General features: G+C 40.2%; 2 protein-coding genes and 1 pseudogene across 9 annotated transcripts in view; 1 reads left to right on the top strand and 2 right to left on the bottom strand.

Annotated features, from left to right (window-relative positions):
* The window catches only part of LOC145446927 (MAM and LDL-receptor class A domain-containing protein 2-like), a 229,516-nt gene that overhangs the window by 128,767 nt on the left and 73,544 nt on the right, over positions 1-27,205 (top strand). For both annotated transcript variants that reach the window (XM_080325301.1, XM_080325300.1), the window contains exons 125-128: positions 5,933-6,122; positions 17,700-17,936; positions 19,283-19,471; positions 24,631-24,778. In XM_080325301.1, the coding sequence (XP_080181427.1) occupies positions 5,933-6,122; positions 17,700-17,936; positions 19,283-19,471; positions 24,631-24,778 (764 nt within the window). The remainder of the gene's footprint in view (positions 1-5,932; positions 6,123-17,699; positions 17,937-19,282; positions 19,472-24,630; positions 24,779-27,205) is intronic.
* LOC145446931 (armadillo repeat-containing protein 8-like) overlaps positions 1-27,205 on the bottom strand; it is a 393,366-nt gene that overhangs the window by 353,096 nt on the left and 13,065 nt on the right. The window lies entirely within an intron of this gene.
* LOC145446947 (dehydrogenase/reductase SDR family member 4 pseudogene) lies at positions 13,082-15,098 on the bottom strand (annotated as a pseudogene).

Raw genomic sequence — 27,205 nt, 5'->3', positions numbered from 1 at the left:
GTCGATGAATAACTGACGAAGTGTTGTTTCGGCCCCGAGTAAAGATAAACCTAGACCTGAGCTGTCGTGAGATTCATGAAGCACATTCTAATTACACGGAGTTGCTGGGGCAGATTACTTCTGGCGAAAAGTATGGAATTTGATATGCCACGCCTCGTATAAATACAAAGTATGTACCAAAACGATTTTTCATGCTAATCTAATTTTTCGACTGTCCTTAGTTTTCGGTCCATGTCGATGGCAACCCTGATAATAGCTCCGTCGCAATTAGAAGCAACTTGAGTATGCTTCCACCAAACAATGCGGCGATGCACTTTTTCCCATATCCCGTGAAAACGACAGCAATTAACTTACTGTCGTTGTTCTGAACGCACTCGGGAACATCATAGGGGAAAAACATAAGTCAACTTTCGATTTGCCACTCATAGCAGTGCTATCAATGTTCGATGTAATGTGACAATGACGAGACGAAGTTATTATAATCCTGGACGAGTCGCAAATATCACTTTTGCAACCTCAATCTAACTAAACTTTTGCCTTTGCGATTGCAAGCCTAAGCTAGGCTAATTTTTTGGACGGTTGTATGTTGGGTTGCATTTAAAACAAATATTTTATACAGTGTTTTAAACAAAAGCCTTTAAAAAATTGTTTTTTTTTAAGTTGTATAATTATGCCATAATTGTGAAAATACTTTCCAAAAAACATTTAGTATGGGGCTACGGACGATTTACACTCGATATGACCGACGCATACAATATCGAATGGTTGGAACCCTCACAATAGTCGGCCAAGCAGCTATAGTACGTATAGATCATTGATACGGAATGAATATTCTGATGATGGTGACCGCCGTAAAAATGCTGCATGACGATGTAGTCCTAGTTAAAAATATTTTTGGTCAGCATATGACAGGGGTTGGAAGCCTATTGCGTCAAAGGAGCTATATTTACCCTATATTTTCACTTGGTAATATGAAACGACTATGACGTCACAATTGAATATTCGTGTGGTCATGGCTTAAAAAACAATAAAAACAAAGGCTTTATTTTAAACATGTTTGTTTTAAATATATTTTTGTTTTAAATGTAACCCTAATTGTATGTCGTAACGCACACATCTCGGACGTTTATTGGTATTTACCATCTCAAATCAAGGACGGGCCACGCCGTTGATTTAAAACCGGTAACGCGTATAGGAATTAATTCAGATCTGCAAAAGCCTCTGTGAACAATTGATACGAATACGCTCTAATTCCTTTTTGCGTATAATGATACGTGACAATCATTAGATAGATGTCCTATTGGCCTGAGATAACTAGAGTAGAAAGGCCGGAAATCGTTACTGACATTGAACGTTATCACCACAAATTGTATGATTTCATAACATATTCCGTCTCGGACATTTTCATTAGTAGAATTTTGCATTATTTCAAGTAGATAGTAGTAGCTTACTTATTTGAACGGCACATGACACGATCTTCTTGCTGTATTGTTGCATTTCCAAGCGCGTGTGTAGACATCGCTCCCCATATTGAATAACGAACTTATATCGCACGAGCTCTATCAGGTTTTCAAGTTGAACATGTTTATTTTTTGAAGAAAAATATGATAATATGAAATGATTTTGTTGTTGTTTGTGGTATCCGTGGTGTTCATGTTGTATTGTTCTTCGCACCGAGTAGAACGTAAAGATATTCTACGGCAGAGGTCTCAAACACGCGGCCCGCCAGAGCATTTTGTGCGGCCCGCGACGACATTTTAGATTTTTAATAATTTGAAAATATTTTAGTATCACATATCTTTTCAGGTTATAAAGTCAAAATCCCCTCTTAAATTGCCCCGAAAGCCTGAAACTATTCATCAAACTTCACTATCACATCAATTGCAAACGCTACCATGCAGTGGAAGATTCACTATTTCGCCACATTTCCAATTCATGATGACATAAGCTGACCCTTAGACGATTCGTGACTGAAATTTGTGAGTTGGACTTGGACGCGATGTTTCTTAGAATTACTCAGACCCGGGCTAACTCGATGGCAAAATGAAAATGACTCGAGTGGACTGGGAGTGACTCGGAATGCCGTGAATTTGTTAGAATCATGGACTCAACAAACAAATCACGTGTCAGGGTAATAGTAATAGATCAGAAGGTCGCAGCTTGGTATTTCGCTAACTAAGCAAGTAGTTATGGCAACTATTGGCAATCTGTCAGTTACATCTTTGGTCGCTAAACCAGCTTACTAGGGCCACTTACAGGTACCGAGTACCGTAGTGGTACGCTCCAACGATGTAACAACAATGGGCCATTCGGCGTTCCGACATTTCAATCACTAGGACACATTCATTAATATAGTTATATTATATTTATATTTGTTTTTGCTCCTATATTTGAAGATATTTGGCCATGAGATTAATAGCCTGCTCAGGCTGATTGGAATTACAATGGTCAACCTAAAAATGTTTTGATATCAGATCAGTCTCTATTATCAATTTGTTAAATTCAAAACATTCATAGTAGCTGCAAAATTATAACCCGATAGCTTTAATGATGGTATCATACATTTGTCCGCCCATATGGTGTCTATATGTTATAATTAATATATATCAAGTACAACAACAATTCTATTCAAATAGTTATAAATATGATGATTCTTTTCTTGCCAGGCCTAAATTTATAGCAGAGTAAATCACATTTTGACGATGTATGTTTAGTGATAGTCTGCTGGATCGGCTCACTTTCAATAGGACAATTCATTCCCGCCAAATAAGGCATACTTGGAAAGACATAGAATACCCCTATAAATGCTGCGGCCCGCGGCGGCGTCAAAACTGGAAAACTGGCCCGCGAGCACATTTGAGTTTGAGACCTCTGTTCTACGGTATGGCTCTCGTGATTGAGATAGGCTCGTATACGTGGTGTCGGTAATCGGGACATCCACATCCCTGGCTTCGCATTTTTTTCAGTTTCGATATAATTTAGAATTACAGCTACGAAATTATTTCAAAATTAGATAAATTCTATATTTATATCTACACATTTTATCCAAATTACACTAGAATTATAATTACTTAATTCGTCAATACTTTGATATCCAATCAAGTTCCGTTATTATCAAATCATATAGCTCATTTTATCAGCATCAGAATAGCAAATGTCTGTACAGCTAGCTTGGCTCGTTTCGAACTATATACCGGTCTCATGTAACATATACGGGAAAACCAGAAATTACATAAGGATTAAAATTGGAGCATAGAAACTTTTCACAAAATAAATGACAATTAGATTGCCGGCATTTCGGTCTAATTATTATAACTAGACAATTTCTTGAATTATCTACTTGCCCAAATCTGCCTTGAACATTGAGCTTAATATATAAAATATCATAATCAGATCAAATAATTCACAAAGTTCGTTGCGTTAATCGAGAATACCATTGTGAATTAGACGCAACTTGACAATACGTAAATCACGTAAAACTACGATATGATCTCTCAACACTCTAAAATCAAAACCACAACACGAGACCCGGAACGGATCCTGTTTCGTACAAAGCAAATTATTTTGTCTCCGATTTCGGAATAGTTGAACCGAACACCGACTATATACGAAGGGTATCTGATAATACTAGTTAAGTTAGGGTTGTATTTTTAAGGAATAATAATCTGCGTCAATAGGACATCATTCGTGCATGCGACCTCTATTATCCATGGATTTTCTCAAGTTCTCAACTTTACACATTGTTATGGTAGTATAAGTTATCACAGTGTTCAGATACTGGGCTCAATGCCAGCATAATACACTTTGTTGGGCTTGTGTCAGATTTAGTTACTTAATTTCCGATTCATCGTGTGTCCAGTCCACAGCTGTTATTAACCGGTGTCCCTCGAGGCAGTCGTAAGTGTTTCCTCGATCTTGAAACCTCACCCTTATGAAATGCCCATCCTCGCTCCAATAATATTTAAGGCCATTTGCAGCAGAGCAATTGGTATCACTCTGTTGCCTTTCGATCGAACAATAGTATAGCAATTTCCAGGTGAAGCCTCGCGTTTCTGAACTGGTATCTGAAAAAGAACAGCATTATAGTCAGGTCGATTTTCAATCAATATTCATTCTAATGTTTTCGGTTTGTGTGAAAATCTAATTTGAATAGTTTGTTCACTTAACATTCGGTTGATGCGCAGTTCAATTCGTGCACCAGTAATCTTTCGTAATTTATTTTATGTGTATTATGGTAGGTTTTTGTTTATATGACTAAGCGAAAAGGTTTCGCTACCTTTTGCGGTTTAACGTAAGTGTTCGGCAGAGTTGGCTGCAAAGAGATGAACAGCGCCTTGTCGGTTCAGTTCAGCAGTGCATTCACCGGCACTTGTCATATTTTCACCCCACTTCGTAATATCTGTTTGTTCATCATATAAAACCTATTGTAAGGTCAAAGTTGGTATCCATCTGTGTCAGGCATCATGGGATTAACGGCGTGAAGAACACTGCTAATCTCCGGTTACACATACGCAAGGGTACCACCGACGATTATTCTGTACCAATATACGCTTTGCTGATCATAAACTTACTGTCTGCCCTGTTGAGTTATATGCGGATTAGTCAAGTCCAGTACAGGTTATTGTCAGTTTTATGCAACATAAGCTGCTACTCGTTTTACTGGTCTGTTTATTTTACGAGCATGAAGCCACTGTGATAATCGTTGAGATTATATATGACATAGCTGGGAATCCTGGGATCGTTCTTGGTTAGCTATACGACTATACGCTACGTTTCATTCTAATCTTGTGAATTCAATGGATAAGTCTACTAAGAGAAAAATAGTCACTATACAAACGATTCCTGTTACTAATATATCCAGTATCCACGATTGACAGACGCTGCACGCGTAAATACAGTCCAGTCCGCTCAATTTGACCGAATTATGCGGATAAACGTCTTCGTCCGTGTTAGCTTCATGATCGTTGGTGGGTGAAGGCACACAACGCATTCAAAACACGGTACTATTGCGTAATAAATGAAATGCAGCTGCGCTATACTGCAGTAAAAATTGCTACAGATCACATAAAACACACATTAATTATACATTAAGTTATTTGTACTGTGCAGTATTTTAGATACTAGAACATTCAACAAATATTGTATATTGCATTGCTTCATAGCACACGCGTATAGGGCTCTGGCAGTACTTTGTGGTATCCCCACCAACGTACCTAACTGCCGAACTGTCAAGGAAGCGTCTTTACGTTTTTTCTTCGTTTACTTTAGTGAGCCGTTTCGTTTTTTCCGCTAAACTTTTTGGTACTAATTTGTTAAACAATACGCACGTAATCGCACCCGATTAAGCGACAATGAAGCTGGCACGGCATTGTATCACTTCATTGTCGATTGTTACTGCATGGATGGTCATTGTATCGCTATAATCACTGATCTTGTGTTAAGACTACAGAATACTAACCTACGGGTATATACGCAACTTCGGCAAATCCAGTCATTACGTTTGGGAGGGCAGTGTCTCTTACTACTAAGCAATCTCAAAGCGGCATAGTTGGGAGTGGTATAGCTGGCGACCCGAACGCTGAAAGGGAGTATAACTGGTTTTAATCGCAAGCTAGTGTCACACTCATTCCGAAAATACAAATTAAAATCTTGTCAGGGCAGTTGAACCACTCGAAACAGCCCGTAAAAAGACCGAAATACTGTTTATCGTGTCATAACAGCATAAGCTAACGATAGGAATTGCGAGTCTGTGCCTGAATAAACGTAGATTTTGCCGTGCAATTTATACTTTTTTCTGTTCCTGAGCATTGTAACCAAATAAAACGGTTGCCCGGGTTATCCGGTGTTCGAAGTAAGCGGAGGCAACTTATGCGATACTAAGAGTACTATTACAAAAGATTATAAGATCACAGTATCTATTCTAAACTTGCAGGTGACCGAGCTGTCATGTACAGTCCCATTTTCGAACCAACAATAGGACGCAGTCGGTGCGGCTTCATATTTTACCTGCACATGTCACAGCAGACGAGAGGCGGATTTAGGGTGTATTACCGTACGACAATCGGCGGGCCGATGACTCAGATGTTCGAGAGAATTGAAGCGACCGATCCGACGTTTGTCAGGTGAGAATTATCAAGTTTCGACTCGAATACAAATGCGAGGAAATGTCTCGCGGAAATAAGTTGCTGGAGACGCCCTGCTGTATCATCGGAATTTGTGTCATGCTGTCAAGGAATAACTGACCACTCACTAACGGACAAACAGTTTCCTGAAATAAGCCTCGACGTGGACCGTGCTACAAGTCGGCAAATACTAAATCACAACAAAGAATATTGGTCTGGTGTAAATGAGCAATGTAGTCGAAAGCACGACGGACACCACAAACAACAACATCCGTCGCGCGCAGTCGATTTTGCTATAAAACTGGTTCCAAGTTTGATATGCCGACAAGCATCTGGGTCGCGAATTTCTACGAATCAGAATTCAATACTCATACCATCACACCCGTTTTTCGTCTAGCAATTTAACTCTTATACGGGGATAAATGCTGTTAGATATCAACAGAGCTGTCGGTAGCGGTACTTATCATCATTCGGGCCTGTCCGCTAAGACAATAAGTGCGGGCAGGTGCACGGGAGGCTTTCTTGTACAGTTAGGTTATGTCGGTTCAGCATAGCGAGGGCGAATGCGAATATTTTTACCAGTTACAATCATACGACTTAATGGAACGCGTAAACGAATTTTCCGACCCATCAGGAAGCTATGAATGTATTGGTCATGGTGGGATATTCAAAGTTCCTCCACATTATTCGGTACTGTTGAACTTTTCTAAGAAAAACCTTTACATCTTGCCGAAAGTCCCGACCGCCCGCTATGCTTTCAAAGTCACACATCAAAATTGATTTCTGAGCGGTATTCCTGACGACGAGAAACGCGCGGTTTTTATTTTGCACCAATTCTGACGTCGAACAGTTTGCCGTGATCATTGATGATGCACCCGGTCGAAAGTACGGATAGGCCCTATACCAGACTTATCAGAGAGAAATGTCGTTAATGTAATCTAATTTTTGGATTTCCTGTAACTGCTCCAGGAGAACTGCTGTACAGTTTGAAACGAGCGAATTTAGAAAAAAACTAATGCTAGAATTCTGATTATAGTATAAGTTGGAAAATGTATGTAGCTTTAATTCTAATTCGAATCTAATTTGAAAGAAAAGCCTGCAGCTGTAATTTTAATTCTATTCCCATTTTTAAAAAAATTTGTAGCTACGACACTAATTTTAATCTAATTTGGAGAGAACGCGTAGCTGTAATTCTAATTCTAGTCAAATTTGGAAAAGAAAATTGTATTGCTATAATTCTAATGTAAGTTGGAAAATATATGTGGCTATAATTCTAATTCTATTCAAATTTAGAAAACAACTGTATCACTAGAATTCTAATTCTACTCTAAGTTGCCAAAATATGTAGATATAATTCTAATTTTAATCTAATTTGAAAAAACGTGTAGCAGTAGTTCTAATACTAGTCAAATTTTGAAAAAAATGCATTGCTAGAATTCTATTTCGAATCTAATTCGGAAAAAACGTGTAGCTGTAATTCTAATTTTAGTCAAGTTTGAAAAAAAAATGTATTGCTGGAATTTTAATTCTAGAAAAATTTCTATTTGTCCGGGTCTGCCCGATCTCCGAACTTCAATCTTCAAACGGCTGGTTCGAATGGTAATGAGACTTTAAACTAATCCTTTATATAACCAATATCATGCAATACTGGTAGCCCTCGTAAGTGTAGATTATCGCCGTTTCAGGTTGAGTGAAGATAACTGGTTTCAACCGCTGGCTACAACTGATAATGCAACATCGTTACGTATTTACACTAATATTTTTTTACAGCCAATATCATGTAATACTGGTCGCCCTCGTAAATATGGATTATCGTCAGTAAGCGTATGGTTATTGTTTTGCTTATGTGATTTGGGTGACTATGCTACTCGCAAAACTCATATAGACTCCGCTGATATAACTCCTTATACATTTAATGCTAAATACTTTGCAAAAGACTTTTAATCGTAATGTCGATAATCCGTATTTCATAACCGGGATATTCCGTGATGTAAAGGGATCAGTTACGTTTTCTACGCAATATACACTGCGTCACCTGTTTTATCATTCTGATAAATGGGAAAGCAATCCTACGTTGTTGAACGTGAACGTATATTACCTTTTTGGCGTCGTGCCAGAAAACGTGACTCCACGAGTTACCGCGTTAGCAAGCTTATACAATAATCAAAATTGAATCATTGCACTTCTATTTTACTCAGTGATCCATGCTCGATTCCTGATGTTGCGTGAATATGATTATCTTGTAACAACCGTATATGATTTTTAGTGTTGAGGACCTGTTCTGAATATACGATTAAAGTCGCATTTCGACAATTAACTGATAAATTATTGTTGACTCTCTGGATATCAGGATTACCCAGCATTACATTTCTACTTTTTAAACAAATTAGCCTTTAAGCACTGTCTCAGGATTCCAAAAGAAAAATAATACTGCTCTGTTACTATCTGTTCGTTTTACATCGGGGAATTTCGCGGTTTTGAAACATGAAGTATCGGCATAACGATTAAAAGTCGTATATAAAGTATTTGGAAATGGACATATTAGGGCTATTGGAGGTACAAAACTTCAATATACAACGGAATAATGTCTTCTCCGATGTCACTCGTAATATATCCAATTGAATAATATATTGATAATTATATCAACTCAAATATTTTCGACTGACACTCGTCAGAGGTAATCTTCAGCCACTTGTTTGGGTGTGTCGGCCGAATATATTGATTTAAATATGTATATTATGTATTCGATTGTATATTGAAGTTCTTCCAAGGATGCATTATTGTGTCCATTGCTAAATGATTCACACATGACTTTACCCGTTATGTCGATAAGCAATACTTCAGAACCGCGAAATTCCCCGAAGTAAAACGAACGGCTACGTTTCGCCCCTCAATAAACAGTCATCCACTTGATATATTATCCTGATAAATGGGAAACTAATCCGTCTTTTTCGAATGCGAACGTGTGTTGCGTTTCTTCCGACGTACCTGCAGATCGTGTACGAGAAAACGTGACTGGCAGTATTGCTGCATTACGCAATAGTTTATGTTGCTTCAAGGAAACATTGAAAAATTGCCCCGATAGTAGTAATAGCTAATTGGCGGAAATGCTTCGCCTAAAATTCGGCGAATTTGCGTGCTTCCACGAACTGAATACTTGAAGCGTACTTACAGAATCTCTACCAGCGAAAACGCATTCGATTCTCGCGCTTCGATTCGCGGTTCTCATCGCGACTGGTTTAAAGAAATTTCCTTTCGCTGCAATGTCGGAGGTCTAATGCCGCGCTTGTACGATGTACATTTCTCGGCAATCTTCACCGCTAATGATGTCGAGATGCCGGTTGTCATTTCCTGATTGGTCCTAATTTCACTTTCCGTTTTCTGCACGAAGTGCGCATTTGCTATTCACTATACATTACAGAACTTACATCATTTTGTTGTGTTTCGTTTCTGTAGTGAGTGCTGGACCAACGCGACGTGTTTGAAATCGTGGCTATCTTTTTCGCCGGTGTGTAATTTATCGTCCGAAATCTGCTACAATGGATTTTCAATCTTAACACTAATATTACATGACACATACACAATACTAATCATATAGCCATCAGTCGTGAATTGAACATGAAATTCCACATTCCTTGTACGAACAGTGAGCGCATCGCCACCACAGCAGGTCGGTTTGTAGATATTATACATTTCACGCAGACATGCGACATCGTACATAATTTGTGCATTCGAATTTTCTCCGGCATAAGAATGGATATGCCCGGCACAATGTACGTTAAAAAGCTTTATGATGCACGCCTGCAGTTGAAATGTCTTCATATTGCGGGGGTTGAAGGGGGTTTCATAAAACCTTTTACGCGTAGGCCTACGATCTTTTGCGATGTCGCAACCTGCAGTTGATTAATTACTCAAGACTGCGAAGGAATGCCATCGGCGTGACCTATACTGCTATTATCCCATTATTACACAATTATACCATTATACAGGAGCCGGGGATGAAATGTAAACTGTAGTTCCTCGTGATATCATGGAAGGTAGGATACGTGTAAACCTTCCGCGGTGCATGATATTTACTGAAAACATGAGGGCATGCGAAGTACTATTTGCATCATACCAGATGCTTGTCCGTGTGTTTTGTTGGGTTAAGAATATGCATACTATGCGAATCTTCGAATATTTCAAGAACCGGGTGCCGTGAATAATCGTGTTAGCTTAGCCAACTTGCAAATGCTGCAAACACACTTAGCGTTGTACTGGAGGATATACAATTCATATGGAACGTGCTAATCGCTACGTATTACATTTTTACGGTCAATGACGAACATTTTTTAATTTCATCTCATGAAGATAGTCATTGACTCGTCAGCTGGTGATCTTGTTTTGGAAATGGTGGCATATTCCTTCCAATCAATTTAGGCATGTCTTAGTAGTCCAGAAAATCGGAGAAATGAGACAATCACAGGGGATAAGAATTGACGCTCTCTTCAGAATAGAAAGCATGTTGCATTTAAATCCATCCAAGTGTTGGTGCGACACGTTAGTTGTATTGTACGTATTTCGATATCAAACGATTCACCAAACACTGTATACTATACTACTATGTGACACACAGGCATATATATGGTTCATATAGTACAGTAATTCTTCAAATACACGATATGCAGCAAGGGCTGAAACGATGTTTTCGCTTGGTAAAATAACAGCTTGCACGGTCTTACATGAGTTCATTGTCGATTGTTGCTTCATAATTCGCCTTTGTCCCCCCGTAATCGCTCGTCTTGTGTGAAATCGAACGAAGTACATTACTGTATATTTTGTGATAGCAATAGCCGACAGCAACAAGAATTGCAGCTATGTGTTGAGTTGACCGAATTAGCATGGGTCTTTTACGTCCAGTTTTTACATTTGTTCCATTCCCGTGCGTTTTGGCCGAATAAAGCAGCTGAAAATTTTCTGTTCACCCCATGAAAGTGTTAGCTGGTCTATGGAAACGATGTTCACCAAATTTGGTTCGATTCCAAACAGTGGAAGCGGAGTTATTGCCGTCGGAAAAATTTGGATTTGAATAAAATAGTATTTACGGTGGGCACCACTATAATAAATAATTAAAGAATTGGTCTCCGTAAATACTATTTTATTCATGATCCAAAGTTTTCGACGGCAATGACTCCGTTTCCACTGGTTGAAATTGAACCAAATTTGATGAACATCGTTGCTATAGACAACCTAACAATTTCATGGGGTGAACAGAAAATTTTCAAATTTTTTGTTCTTTATTTTTATATCATAAATAGAAACTTTCTTCTCCTGTAGCAATGCGACTACTGGTTGGAATTGAACCAAATTTTGTGTGTAATAGGCTTAAATTAGGTAACCTAACAATTTTATCAAGTAGCCACTACGATTTGAGAAAAAAAGTCATTTTTGAAGAGCCGTAATAAACATACCGGCAATGTATTGAAATAAGTTCCGCTTGCTCAATTATCATAATAACTGAACTCTTTCCACTGCCTGACCGTAATCCCGCCACTCTACCGCAGTCATGAACTTCCTGCAGGTATATAATTAAGTCATGGGATTATACTAAGGGAAAAGTGTAAAAACATTTATAAACATTTTCTACTTTTATTTTGGCTCTTGGTGTCAGTACGAAGAACTTACTGCTTCATAACGCATGGATACATAATCCGTACGAAATCACATTCCCGGTACCTTTATTTTCATATTATGTTAGATTTCATTATAGCTAGTCCACGTACTTGGGCCGTCTGTCTACTACAGCAACATACAGATCAAGCCTTCTATTCCTTCCTATGATGTAAAGCACGTGTTTAGGTATTTATTATTGTGAATGGTACGCAATTATTATTTATCTATGGTATTTCCAAGAGGTTATCTCAAATTCTACATGGTCAAGTAAAATCTATATACGAATTATACGATGTGTGACATTTATCTCATTGTGTGATATTTGATGGTCCCTAGACCAGTATATCGTCGGTGGTCACATGAACCGGAGAGTTTATCCACGAATTTGTAGATATTTAGATATGAAATGGGAAATTTCTAATTGATTAGACAGGACCATGCGGAACAAAGTGCGGTAAAGTAATATCAGTAAGTTACTGCAATTAAGAATCTCCAATTCTCCATGCATCATGTAGGCCTAGGCTACTTTCGAGACTTACTAGCGTTCCACGATTCGCGCAATCTGTAATGTGCCCCGAAAGTAGATTTCCATGCACGCTGTGCATTTTACTAAGAAGCACTATCAGCTCTTTCCAGAAACTACATGTAATTTCCAGTAATTGCCTTTCAGCTCTGCTAATGCATAACCGAAATCCAAACTCGGATATTCCAGTTGATTCCCCGCGTACGATTGCCAGTTCGCGCCATTACAAGACAAAATCGCTTCTCTGAGGTTTTACAAAGTGCGGATACACTGGAATTATGTTGAATCGCATCACATCGCACCTTTTAACTTGCCAACTCTACCCTGCAAATAGACAACACCAGGAGCGCAGCGATTAGAAATTTGCTGTTATATCTTAACATTGTTTCCACGATCAATACCGCTCAAGTTCAGAGAAGCGCACATTCACAGCACCAAGAGTACTGATCTTTTTCTCATTGTCAATATAGACTTTTCCTTCAAATGTCAACAATAAACTGGTGGTTCCCCAACCTTTTCCGCTGTGGCACTGTAGTGGCACACTAGAAAAATTATAAAACGCTCGCGCCGACTTACAACAGAAATAAAATTACACTGAACCACTCGAATGGACGCCCGTCGCTTTTCGATGTCCAGATATACAAAACTCTGGTTGGAATTTACTCAACAAAGCTCATCGAAAATTTCATTTCATTGTGACTCTTCGCTTGGAAGTGGCAACTCGCTGTAGGCTTCCTGAAACTTTATAAAATTCGTCCGGTTCTACTACAAAGTGCACATCGAAATCGGTAGATTTTTTATTCCAAAAGATCAAAAATATTTTACGTTATACGAAACTGTATTGAAAAAAACTGTAATAAAATAGTATAACTTGAAGAGCTTGTGCATTTGATCTGTCACATTATCATGAGCCATAGGAAAATTGACACACCGCACCCAATCAATCGTGAATCCGCTTCACAACGTTCCATTTATGATATATCTAATGTATGAATCGACGATTCCTTTCCCTAACCAGCTGTGAAGTAATAACAATGTTTTACAGCGTGCATTACATCATAATATGAGTTCATCGATTGATTCCGTTACTGCAGAAGATAACCGGTATTAATTTACGAATTGAAGCAATTAGGAATGTTTTCGATGATGCCTTAATCAAAACCTTGGCGAGCTATGTGTTTTCGGTTTTGCATGTTATGCAAATTGTTCTTTCGTGAAGATACCGCATGTATAAGGTAAATAAATACCGAAAATCTCATTAGCAAGCAAGAAACTCTTGCTGGAATAATGAGCATGCCGATGATTGCTGGTGGAAAACTCTTTATACAATTTATAGTGAATATTACAACCTTCAAAATGCACCAGATGTAAATAGTTACGCGTGTTCGTTACATCCTACAATATTCCACGCGTTGGCATTAGCGGTATTCCAATAGGAGCATCAAATCCGCTTCGTACACTTTGAACGCACACAGCTGTAAGCGATGTGGAGGGTCTATGGCGCTATGCGTATAGTTCAAAATCAGCGCAAAACCAGCAAAGTGCAAATAAGCGGAATCCACGCTACTACAGTAAGGAAGGGGGATTAGGCATGCACATTCCACCAGGCTTGACTTCGCCGCAATATAGCGAGCATTAAAATAAATCTCACGATATCTAGCACTCTGAATATTCCGATTTTTCATCACACATTGACACGCACTCAACCGAACCCTTGGAATTCAGCGTCCAACAGTAAATAATATTAACGGTATGTCCTTATCGGATACCGATTTGACGCCTGGCGAAGACCACACCGCCGGCAGCGACACCTCGTTCATTATATCATGCGCAGGAAGTTTGAATCCCCTTACAAGCGCGTTGGCAATCCGCCGGTCACCGGGATATTCTCGCCTGTGATGTATGAAGCGTCGGACGACAGCAGGAACGACACAACCGACGCGCACTCTTTAGGCTCGCCGAATCTGTGCTGCGCGATCCGCCGTAGCATCAGTTTTCGGAGCGTGGCGTCTTCCGTGATCACGCTGCCGAATTTGGTCGGAAATATCCCCGCCGCTATGCTGTTGACACGGATGTTGTCGTCCACCAGTTCGTAGGAGAGCGCTTTCGTGAGGCCTAGCAGCGCGGTTTTACTGACCGCGTATATCCCCGGCCAGCCTTCCGGTATCAGCCCGCATACGGACGATATAAAGACGATCGATCCTCCGCCGTTTTCTTTCATGTGCGGCTGGACTTCCTTTACCATCAGAAAGCCTGACTTAACGTTCACGTTCATGATTTTTTCGAATAGGTCTTCGCTAGTGTCGATAATCTTTTTGTCTCCGACCGGGTTTACAGCTACGTTGAGGATGAGATAGTCGATTTTCCCGTGTTGCTTGATAGTGTGCTGTATCAGCTCTTGTCTCTGCTCGTTGTTACCGACGTGGCATACTAAACCGGTGCAGTTGTACAGCCCTTCGTCGTGCAGATTGTTCAAGGCCTCGTCTACGTTCTCCTGTCGCCTGCTGCTGATTATTACGTGAGCGCCGTCAGTAGCTAGTCGCTTTGCAATTGCGAATCCGAGACCCTGTGTGGAGCCGGTTATTACGGCTACCTTGCCAGCGTGCTTTCCCGGGCTACAATAGTTTTCCATGTCGAATATCCCTTTCTTGTGCGTTGTCTTGACTGTGCGGCGAAGTTGTGACTTGGTACTGGCAGGCAGTCTGATTTTATAGCTTTACAAGTACTCTCGGATTGTAAATATTTTGAAGCCTTTTACGTCCTGGACTCCCCTTATGCTGCGGTCATTTTTACGCTGCCGCATCGCGTTTATGAGAGATCATTACGTGGCGTCCGTTATCTATTGTCTCACGATGACGTTTTCGGCGTACAGGATGCCGAATCTCGTAACCCGAAACTATTTGTTACGTACAGGAAGACGTCCTAGCACATCTCGTTTATGTACGTACCCAATTACCCATAAAAACTATTTTTGCCGATCTCCTTCTCATAGCGCGGACGGGAGAATTGATCTGTTCGCACTAGAATATACATTTATGTTTTGAATTATTGCGATATTGCAAGGCGATTATGCACAAAGATAACCGAAAGCCAGTGAAAAAATGATCCTTCTCCGAGCCTAAATAATATACTGACAAAGGAATCGTCCGTGTTTTTTGGACACTCAAACGTGGGTTTGAAACATTTACGTCCTAACAAGCGATCGGTAATGGAGTCCTTGTATTTTGATTTTATGTACTTGCAATACCTGTCCAGTCCGTACGTGAGTCGGGGATACTTGTAATATCTGAATTTTCTAAGTCAATTTTCCGATGTGTCTACAAAGAATGGTACATAGCACCGTTTTTCGGAATTTTACTCATTCATCACTCCAATAACCGCCGCACACCGGCTTAGCGAAAAGAGTATTTGAAATCTTTCTTTATCTGCACTCGCACGCGAAATAATTTTATCGTGCTTTGCGAATGACTATATCAGCCAATGCTACATCTACGTAGCATCAGCGATTACAATAACGACCAATGTCTCTAAAATACTCGTCGTCCGTACCATCCAGAACACAAATGCAGTGCCGAACAGAAAATATTAATGACGACAGTTCATCTTTCGCATCTAACGGTAGAGATGCATGGCACATTGCCATCGGCTTGAATTTAAAACTGGTCCTATAGGCTGGTTGGCTGCATGGTCGCTAGTTCGAGCTTGCCCTTCGAAACGCGCGTATACATTAGAAGTGATTCCATGATGCCTTACAAGGTGACCTAGAAATGCACACAGCGCAGGCTAGAATATAAACTTTGTGCATTGATTTTTCGACGCAGCCTTATAGGGATTCGCGTGAAATCGTGCGTCTTTCTCGGGACAACTACTAATTTAGTAAAATCCCGACCGAGTCATGGCATTCGCACCGCAGTGTGTTACTAGGAAGTTAAATTCAATGTCTGCGGGTTTGTGGACTTTGATACTCGAACCCAAAAATACTAAAATCCAGCGTCCGGCATTTACCACAGTTAGTTTTAAGAATTTACACAGCTGGTAAAAGATATGTGTTTTGATACGAACGCGTTGCAGACTATGTAGATGTGGGCGGCAATGACGTAAACGACGTCCCGACATTAAAATTTGCCAAGAATTGTCAACGTCCGTCCGCTCTCTCTGACCAGAAGGTTTACCAATTGCGTAATTTCGTCAAATCACTTTCTTATTCTGAGAAACAAATGCATGAAAGTGACAGGGATGGCTCTGAAGGCAGTAATTTTTCTACCATCAAATACTTGATTCGATAACGTCCAACAATTGAGCATACGTTTTCGAAACGTGGATGGATGATAGCGTTCACTCTTCAGTTATTTCCTACGTAAATCTCGTTGCCGCAAAATATTAGCGGTATGAATCATCCCCCCGTTACGATTCACACATGTAAAGTCTAGATCGCAATTCCCTCCTACCCGACGCGTCGAATGCGTTATTGGGATTACGTGGATAGATAGTATGACTCGAGTAGCTATTTTAAACGAATACCTCACGCAAAGGGTGTTAGATGGATGGTTATTCAATGTCGGCGGCTTGATTATCGAGGAGTGCGCGATTCACTTATAGATAGTGCCCACTCGCCGCCAATTACGAGTGACCATTATATTACGAGGTACTTTTCGTTTATCTATCTATCGCGACGTTAATTTACCTTCTAACGAAGTTACCTGTTGCGTTTAAGGTGCTCTGTTATAGATTGCACGAAAGTTTGTAATCGAAGAATCTCAGAGCCTGTATGACTCTATAAATCGTATTGGTTTGTTGGCTATAATTTCATCTCGATTAGTTATTAATACAACCAAATCCATGAGTTTTTCAAACCCGTAACACGTGATTGAATGGATTTCGCTATACATGAGATATGTCTCCAAAATAAACGAAATGTATCATTTATAAAAGCGAGATGTATTTCTAATTAAATAATAACTTGTCGAGCATTAAGTTAGCATTATGGTGGTGATTGCCCTGTTGATGCAATAGAAACACACTGACTGACAAGACTACGTGGAAAGTACAATAAACGCAAGATTTTATATTCGTTTTATTGACGAATCATATTTTCCTGACAGTTTAAATATCAAGTCCTGTGTCATAGTCCCCGGGTCCATAATAAAAACTCGAAATCCTGCAATCCCACATGGAACATTATCGGTTTGTGCGAGGCGTAGAAGGTCTGATGTGTGTACGTTGGATCCAAGTTTATATGAACCCAATTGCCACAATGTCAACTGTAAGATACTCGCAAGTATATGGTCTATTCCCGAACACAAATAATACGCAAATTCTGCGTTGAGTGCTTGAGCAAGTATCAAGTTAACAAGCCTTCGCCTGTCTCCTCTCATGTTATTGCATCCCGTTTTTCGTTACAGATTTCAACTCAACTTCGATAATCTGATTGCGGAGAGATGGCAGATCGTGATTGAGGCTGAAATCGGCGCCGGCAACATCGGAGATATCACCGTCGACGATCTCGTGTTCCAAGACGGCATATCGGTAGCGGTTGATGCTACACTGCCGCCCGGCTCCACGCCTGCGCCGACGCCGAGCCCCTGCCCCGACGGGCAATTCGCCTGCCAAGACTCGACCTGCATACCTTCATATTTCCAGTGAGATCAAAGTCTTTATTGGGATCTACTCAAAAATTGTTCGCAGATGAATTTTCCGTCGCGAGTGATCTATGAACTGTGTTTAATTTGATCGACTAATGAAGTAATAATATCGTTCAAAGATTCACAACTACCGGACTAATGTGTTACTAATTCATTAAGTACTTTTATTATGTTCTACATTAGATGCGGGCACAGTGCTGCCCACGACAACATTCTGTGCGGATCCCGAAAGCCTTAAACGTTACAAAAATATTTTAAAAATGCGCAGGGAAAATTTAATTACTGTAGCGACTTGATTTTAAGCTATTTCGTCGTATATTAGCGGGGGAGATAGCGTAGGGGTAACGATAAGCGCCTACGAATCGGGCGGCCTAGTTCGATTCCCCTTGTAGGTTCATCTGGGGTCCTCTTCCCCCGCCGTCGCCGTTCTTACGGCGATAAAAAAGCCTAGAAAAAGACCCGACGAAAGAAAGCACTCACGAGGAATGGAAAGAACTAGAAAGGGCCGCGGCTTTAAAGGATCAACACCGAGAAGAACTGTGACATCGGGCACTGTAGGCCAATAGTTCCCAACCTTTTTGTCTTCATTCCCCACTTCAGATTTAATCCGAGCCTTCATTCCCCACCAGGACCGTAACAAACAGCACTTCGTCAGACCCACCAAAAACGTAGATCTTGGGCCCCCACAGGGTGTTAAACCTAACTTCTGCGGACGAAGCCCCCCCAGAAGCCCCGCTGAGCCTGTACGCTTTTCCCGCTACGCATCAGCTACATTGGGTATACTGTTCAGTGAGTCGCCATATTTGGACTAAACGCGCGAAGTGCGAAAAATTTATATAGTTCGTGTTTGACTCGGTGAATATGATCGGGAATTGCATATATTTTGCTATCCATTTTTGATCCCCTCTCTGCTGACGTAATCAGATTCACCGGTAGAGCTGAGTGAGGTGTGTTGGAAAAGGTAGGACCCTTAAATATGTATTAAACATTTTCAGGCGGACCCGTTGGTATATTGACTTCATTACATTATGTTATTTCGTGACCTCTATATCTGCTATGTCAAAAGATTAACATTATCTGTAGTTGAGCCCGTCTGATTGAAACATCCCGGAAGTAAAAACCGAAATGACTTAACTTGGACCGCTAGTGTAACTTTAGATTGACATCCCCAGGAAGTTTATTCCGTTCAGTGCCACGCTTGGAAAAACCGATTCGTGTATCGTTGTTTGGTATTGATTTTCATCTATATGTACAGTACAGCTAGGTGTCGAAATAAAAGTAACTGTATTTCAGTACTGGTCGCGTCGAAAATTGTCACATTTGTGGAATCATTTTACGCGCAGGTGCGATTTCGAACCGCAATGCGGCGATGGCTCCGACGAGGCCCAATGCGGGACATGCGATTTCGAGGACTCCGCGTGCGGCTGGACAGACGCGAGCGAGGGCGCTTTCAAATGGCGCAGAGAAGACTCCGCCGCTGTAACCGACCCGAACGGGCCGCAAGGAGACGCCGATTCAAACCCGTCCGGAATGTAAGTGGTTTTATGTGAGTGTACAACGCAGATATTCTGTATCAGGCGATACAAAATTACACTGTAAATCAGGGGTTACCAACTGTTCTGCATCATATTAAAGTTGATTTGGTATTTTTTATACCATAACTATATTCATTGGACTTTGTGTCAATGACGTGAGTTGATAACTTCACTGATTTATCATTTTCATTAACGCACCTATTGCCTTTTACTTAAGGTTAAGATGTTTTGGAATCGGGAAATTAGGACGCTTTTACCAAATCATGAAAGTCAGTTTACCGAAATTTGAAACGGCTGATTTTGAAATATTTACCGGAAATCTTGCTGTGTTGACTAAAAAAGAGGTCATCACTTTGACTCGACTCCCGAATTACCCACTTCTTACGATAATTCTATGGTGTTGACTAAAAGCAGCGACAACAAATTTTAATTTGAAGACGTTGCGCGATCCATCGCCCAATCTGGCGTGCTGATTACTGAAAAAGGGTCAACACTTTCGCCCAAACCTACTCACTGCCAATGTGCCGAGCTGGACACTATAGCTGTGCGGTGATAGTAATTATTAGGGCAAGTTTTTGTTGCAGTCAAATCCGTGGAAAGTTGCACTGAAAAGTTGCATTTAGGAAAAGCTTCTTGAAATTATTAGGGTATGAGATACTAGAATCGATCCTTATCCAAGGCACTGTCGCAAAACTCCGTGTTGGCGACTTCAACAAAAGCAATAGCCTGAAAATTCAGTGAAAATATCATTTTCGGCAGTCTAGCCTGAGTGTACATCTAATCAGAAAGGACCTCAAATTTAAACGACAGTGAAATAATAATCAAGTTATTTTTTACATATAGCGCCAAATATTAAAGTTGGTTGCATAAAAAATCAAAAAAACTTGCAAAAATTTGCATGATAAATCGAAAAATATGACAAAAGGTTTCATGAAAAAATTGAGAAAAGTTGCAAAAAAGTGCACTATAAGATTTATACAAACAGCCTAAAACACTATACTACATAACTTCTGAGTGTTTGGGAAGCTGCCGCAAGCTGTAAAACAGTTGCAAAAGTTTCAAAAACTTGCCCAAGTAATTATGCAGTTAAGAATTCGTGAATCCCCGCCTATCAAGACTATAGCAATGTACATATAGGTCTTATGGAACGATTGCCATCTATGTCCTATCCATGAAGTCAAGTAAACGCTTCGTGAAATCCTGCTTCCCATGAAATGCAGATCACGATAATGTGAGTTATTCGGCCGCGCCGAGCATGTGCGTATGGCATATGCAGCTGTATAGTTGTACACTGTTAACGCATATATACCGGCTGACATATAGTTTTTCTGGAGGAAAAAATTAACGCCGACTGATTTGTATGCACAATTGCAAACGACCCAGTTAATCCTCTAAGTCGTTGACAGACATGGTTATTACGTTGTAATAGGTGGCGCCTTAAAATGACGCTGCGGCTGATCTAATATCTTGTTTGTCGGGGGTTCGCATTCCTCAAAGGTCGACTTTTCTATATTCGAAAATGAACTAAAATTTTCAACCATAGAAGGTGATTCACCTTCCCCACCAGTTATGGTGGAATGGTAGTCCTCCCTCCAACATGATGGAAGTGCTTTATAAATAGTATACCGCCCACGCAATGATCCTGGCTGATTACGCAATGCGATTGACATTTTCAATACTACTGTATATGTATATGTCTCAAAATCCTACGGCAATACTTTGAAAATATCACCTATTGACATCGTGGCGACCTCTTGTTTCACGCGGCATACTTCCGCCAAAATGCACCGCAAGTGCGTACAAGGGCGATGGTATGGACGTGATCAGAAATGTGTTATTTTATAAAAAGTAACAATGCTCGGACTACGCTTGTGATAGGTTTATTGATACATACATTGTATGTTGAACCTTCCAATACTTATGTATACAATTAAAAGTGTATTCATATGGAAATGAATCCGAATATTTTCGACTGACACTCGTCAGGGGTAGTACAATGTTGCTGACGATTACCCCTGACCAGTGTCAGACAAAATATTCGGGTTCATTTCAATATGAATATACTTTTCCATTGTATATTGAAGATCTCTTGTCTTGTCACTTTTTATGCTTATAATTCTGGCACGTATATGTTTTTGTCGTTTTATCTTTGAACCTTTTTTCGACATTTACAAGATTATATTTTGTAATTTTATTCTTGCAAGGTCAAGCATGGAGTTTACCGGCGTAGCAATATTAAATCCGATAATATCCCTTGCTCTCGTGTCAAGTTTGAATAAACTTCCCGATGTTTTGATAGTCAAAGTTTATGTTTTGATTAAACCAAACGATTGTTGACGTGTGGCCATACTCTGCGAAGTAACTCAAATATTCCGAAAGCGCTTTGTTTCATGCTATTTAGTTGACGATATTTCATAATTTTCCCGTATTTAAAGTTCTGCCGTAACGTAGTGTTTTCGTCTGGAACCAATTTGAGTTGTGTATCCAGAGCTGAGCTGGGAAACGTTGTACTTTATCACGCTTGACTTTTGTATGGGAAGGGGGTACGATAATTCTATACTAGGGCACGTAATTGTGGTTGTCGTTGGTCGTATTCACAATTGAATTCAAAAGTGCCATATCCCATGAAGTCTGAGCTATATCAAATATAACAAATGTACTGCTCAATGGTAAATCATAACCAATCTCAATAAAGGCCTTTGAAGACTATATTTATTGGCCCTATTTCGAGTCAATTTTTCACAGTCAACTGAATCGTATTGAATACGGACCGGTCTGGCGGTCTCGCGTTTTACGCGTCGGCGATATCTTGTACTCTGGGTGGGAAAAGGATAGGAATTCCGTCCAATGAATATTAAATCTTTCGTGGTATCCTAACCCACTGTTTTCCAAAACTCTTTCATTGTGTGAACATTGTCGTAGCCAATGGGCCGACAGACGCCTACGACAACAAAAATTCGGATTTAAACATTGCGAGTCTTGATGTCCACTATGCTTCAACAGCTGCATGTTATATCATTCTTCAAGAAAATTTATCAGCCCGAAATGTCCTATTTTCTTTTGCAAAGTTTAATCTTAGTTGCGTCTGTAGGCATACATAATTTACTCATGGAGGCATAGGCCTATATGTATCATAGCAATCGACATAATGCTATATGTCTTTTGTGGGAGTTATATATAATATCGCAGACCGTATACGCTCACGATATTGTTTTTACAAAAATAGGGACATTTAACTATGCACGCGTTTACACTCCATTTCCAAATTATATTGGAATTAGCATCATAACTATGTAGTTTATTGCAGATTAGACTATAATTTTAACTGTGTTTTTTAAATTAGATTATACTTAGAATTACTGAATTCGCTCGTTGAACGTTGCTCGTTTTGAACTATACAGTTCTCCTGTAGGATTTTCAGGATAATCAAAAATGAGATTAGAAATACAATTAGATAATAGACACATTTCACAAATTATATTAGAATTAGAGTTAAAGCAAAGAAACATTTCACATATTAAATTAGAATTTGATTGCCGCCATTTCGCTGCAATTGATGTAATAGTAACGGATCCTGGACCATTGAAGCGGCATGAATTTGTATCGGGGGTATCGTTTCAAGATGATCAACCGGCTTCGATAGCGAATTACGTGTATGCATTTCGGAGCGGTATCAGAACTAGGATGGTCAAGCCCCTGAAAACATGTCCTGCTTCGTCTCGTAACAAATCGGGTACGATTCGCCACGACTCGTATAGCTGGCTTTTCTGGCCCATCGGATCGTGATGATATGCGGCTGTGATTTATTTTGTATACATCGTATATTGCTTTGGGTAGTAACATACAACGGGTTTGCAACAGTCGTATGAAGTATCCGAAAAGGTGGTATTGTGCGGTGTATATTGTAAACTTTCGAAGGAAACTTTGACATAGTTAGCGGTATAGAAATGAGGTAATGCCGGCGTAAAAGCATCGAGTTTCAACTTCACCTTTCAACCCACTAAGCCGAGAAATCATACATTGCCATAATATGATTTTCTCTGCCCCAGTGACCAGGTATCTATAATGATACAGCAGAAGTGAAGGCGGAATTTCAAATTATCACCAAGTTGTTTATGCCACAGATTTGAAGTGATGATATCATTTGTTGCATACTCTACCCACATAACATGAAGTCTTTGTGTGTTCTAGGTATACGCCGATAATTCTGTACGTCTATAATTTGTTTGCATCCACGGGCGGCCAGCCTTTTTGTTATTCACGGCCGCTACTCATGTGGCCTACGGCCGCATTCCAGGGGATAGTCGTAGTAAACAAACTGGACACCAAATATTCACCTTAAACTGTCTATGTCCTTTTCCGGTGAACTCCCGACTAATCTATATATGCATATCGGATTATTATACGCACCGAAATCGCGAGTAAGCCTGTTATTAAGAATGATATGGATTAGTTGCGGTGGCGTCTGGCGCCAAATTTATTTCAGATTCACGAATGAATTTCGTCATTAATAATAGTAGTTTTACATATTACTATCAAACATTCATCCCTTCTCTGCCCATGTGATCAGTTTCACCGGTAGAGGTGATAGAGGGGGTGGGTTTTGGAAATTTATGGCAAGTTATAAATGATGATGGATCATCGGGTGGGCCTATTGTTATCAGTCACTTTGTTCCGTGCTGTTTCTTCTTGACCTCCCATCAGGATTGTTGATATAGTGGAAATATATCGGACTCGCCCACATTTACCAGAAACAAATGTCTTTCGAGAGCACCACAGAGGATGTATGGTAACCCTGGGCTCATCATCGCCATGTGATCTGCGTAAGCGGTGTTTTATATGAGCCTATAGCAGTGGGCAGTGCTGCAAGTCCGTAAATATGGAATAAAAAAATGAATATCGGCCTGGTGTAAAATGACCAATGGAGTCAAAGCTCCATGAATATCAAGCAAGAAGCAGACCGGCGCGAATGGTTGCATTTTGTGGTATTTGCAGTTGGCCTGATGATGATCACACCAGCAGAACGTTAACCTTGATACGGCCTTGTCGATAACGGATTACATTCTTTAACTTCTATAGCGAATCTTACTGTATCCTCATACATTTCTCATGGTCGAAAAACGCACCAAACGACTCTAACGCGATATATTGTTCAGGTTCATGCACGTCGACTCAGCGACCAGCACCTTGCAGGCCACGGCACAATTGCTTTCTCCAAACTACCCCGAATCGTCGCTAAGTTGCCAAGTTAGCTTTTCATTCTATATGGGTGGAAGCCAGAATCAAGGAACTTTGAGCTTGTCGGTGAGTTGATACGAAGTCTGCGATGGCCGTGTTAGATATCTCATCCCACATCTCACGTATCACGGTAACTGAATATATTTTCGAAAAATTGCAACTGTTTTAGTGCCATTTATCATTTTGCTTTAGTCGCGAATTGCAATTCAGAAAATATCTACTTCCGATAAACTGCTGAAAGTATGCGAGACCCGCGACCAAATCTATTTTTGAAACTTTACACGGAGCGTCTGGCTTCTTGATCGGGGGGTCGTGGTTCCAATTCCCGGTCGCGTCAGACCAAATACCTGATCTGTATAACTGGTATCTTTGGCTTCACCGATTTGGCGTTCAGAATTCCGGGGTAGCGTGACGGGGTGGTGAAAGAATTAGAAAGCCTTACAAAGCTATAGCTGCACCTTCCTTGTCCAACGGCACATATACATCATGCACTTATGGTAAGCATATGCACATATCGTGTGTATGTATAACATGAGTTGGCGTATATGCCGCGAAACTTTAACAACAAAAATATAAAACGTACTCTTCCGATTACTAACATACCTAGGTGAGTACGTTCAGGTAGTTTTGACATGTCTTGTAGGGATGGTGTGAACCTCTGAAAGGTTCAGGTTCGTGTGAACGCGAACCTTTTTGAAAGGTTCTGTGTGAACGCGAACGTGAACCTCATGACGTCACGTGACGTCATATTGCTGATTTCAAGCCTACATTTCAGTGTAGTGATAGCCTATATTAATGTACACGATACCTAGCGATGACTCTGGCCACATATTGCCACAATTTGACGTTTAAACGTCACCTGGGGTAATCAAATGATATATTAAAATTCTGTAATCAATATCTTCCGTCGCTTTGTCAACAATTTCGACGATAACTTGCAAAGGAATATAGGCTTACGTCTTAACGGTCTAGGCCAGACCGGACAATGTATTCGGCGTCTGAGTAGTGCTACCTTGATATTGAGCAGAGTGTAAAACGGGTTACTACACTTGTTACCGACATTACCCCATTATCAAGTAATAGCCAACACCTCAATCGCACTGATTTGGTTTTTATGATACATATAATTATATGAAATCCAGATTGAATCCGCGCGCCTTCTAGACTTTTTACATCAGACAACGATATCAATTTCATTGATTGGTTGAATAAGCACAATTCGGTGACTACCTACAGTCCTACATGTAGTGTATTTCGCTCTTGATGTTGTGATTACGGGTCAAGCTCACGGCAGAGAGTCACTAAATATTCACAAACGGAAAGCTAGATCTTTCCAGCAAACTTTTATAACAAAGCAAGTAAAATTTTTGAGATTGGCAAGGTGCATGCTCGTTTGGTGTTGATTGTTTTTTTTATGCTGCCAGCGCCATGCATAGAGTGGCCCGCCATTGAAATGCAATAAATTTCAACCAAAGATGTTATAATGAAGTGAAAATTGTAAGATATATGAAAAAGGTTCACAGTGCAGAACCTACCATGGTTCGTTTGTGAACCTGAACCTCTAAATTTCTGAGGTTCACACACAGAACGCGAACGTGAACCTCACGTTCACACCATCCCTAATGTCTTGTATATTGCTACTTCTAATTGTGTTTCACCTTACCTCGCTATCTAAATGGACAATCGGGGCCACTCAAAACACTTATGATCTACAGCTGGCTCACTTGTAATTTCATAGCTTACACAACTTTAATCGCAGATAACCATAATATCATGCGCAATGTCTCAATATCCCAATCCGTCGCGTTAGAGCACGTGAAATCGTATCCGCCGATTGCACTCTTGATAATCACGGGATATTGTGCGTCGTTTAGATTCTCATAGTTATCTTATCGTGCGGACATTTTCAAGGGTCGTTTCAAAATTAACCTTGGGTCAACGTCAACGCGTGCCCATAACGGCCCGCGAGGGATTTAAAACAGTGGTCAGTAGGTCAAGTTTTTGTTGCACTAAAACCGTGAGGAAGTTGCGCTTCATTTTAACAAAAGATGCATTTATAATTTTCCCTTTTCGCGGACGGCCGCAAAAATTACATTTTTTCCGGTACACTACAAGAAAATAAAGCAATGCGGAAATAAGTTCCAGCGAAAAGCCAAACAAAAAGCGATAATCCATAAAAAACAAGTCAAATACCTTACTCCAAACCCCCTAGGTCTGCAAACTTGACCCAAGGTTTTGCCGCAACACTCAGTGTTGATCGCTTGAAAAGCCCGCGCGTCCGTTAAATGGGGAAGGACCGCCAATTAAATCGACAGTGAATCAATCAAGCGATCTATTTACATACAGTTCAGGTAGTGTCTAGCAGGGCTGGGGTTGTAGATCAATCAGATAGCTCTTTGTTAGGAAGCTCTAGGAAGCTGTAAAAATAGTTGCAAAAGTTGCAAAAGTGGCCCTCGTGACTAGATGTTGAGGAGATAGCGTAATCTTCATTAT

This window comes from Botryllus schlosseri, chromosome 9 (assembly GCF_051294905.1).
Source record: "Botryllus schlosseri isolate E-star chromosome 9, Bs_hap1, whole genome shotgun sequence".
In the NCBI taxonomy this organism is placed as follows: domain Eukaryota; kingdom Metazoa; phylum Chordata; class Ascidiacea; order Stolidobranchia; family Styelidae; genus Botryllus; species Botryllus schlosseri.
The sequence above is the reverse complement of the archived record's forward strand: the minus strand, read 5'-3'. Positions and strand labels throughout refer to the sequence as shown.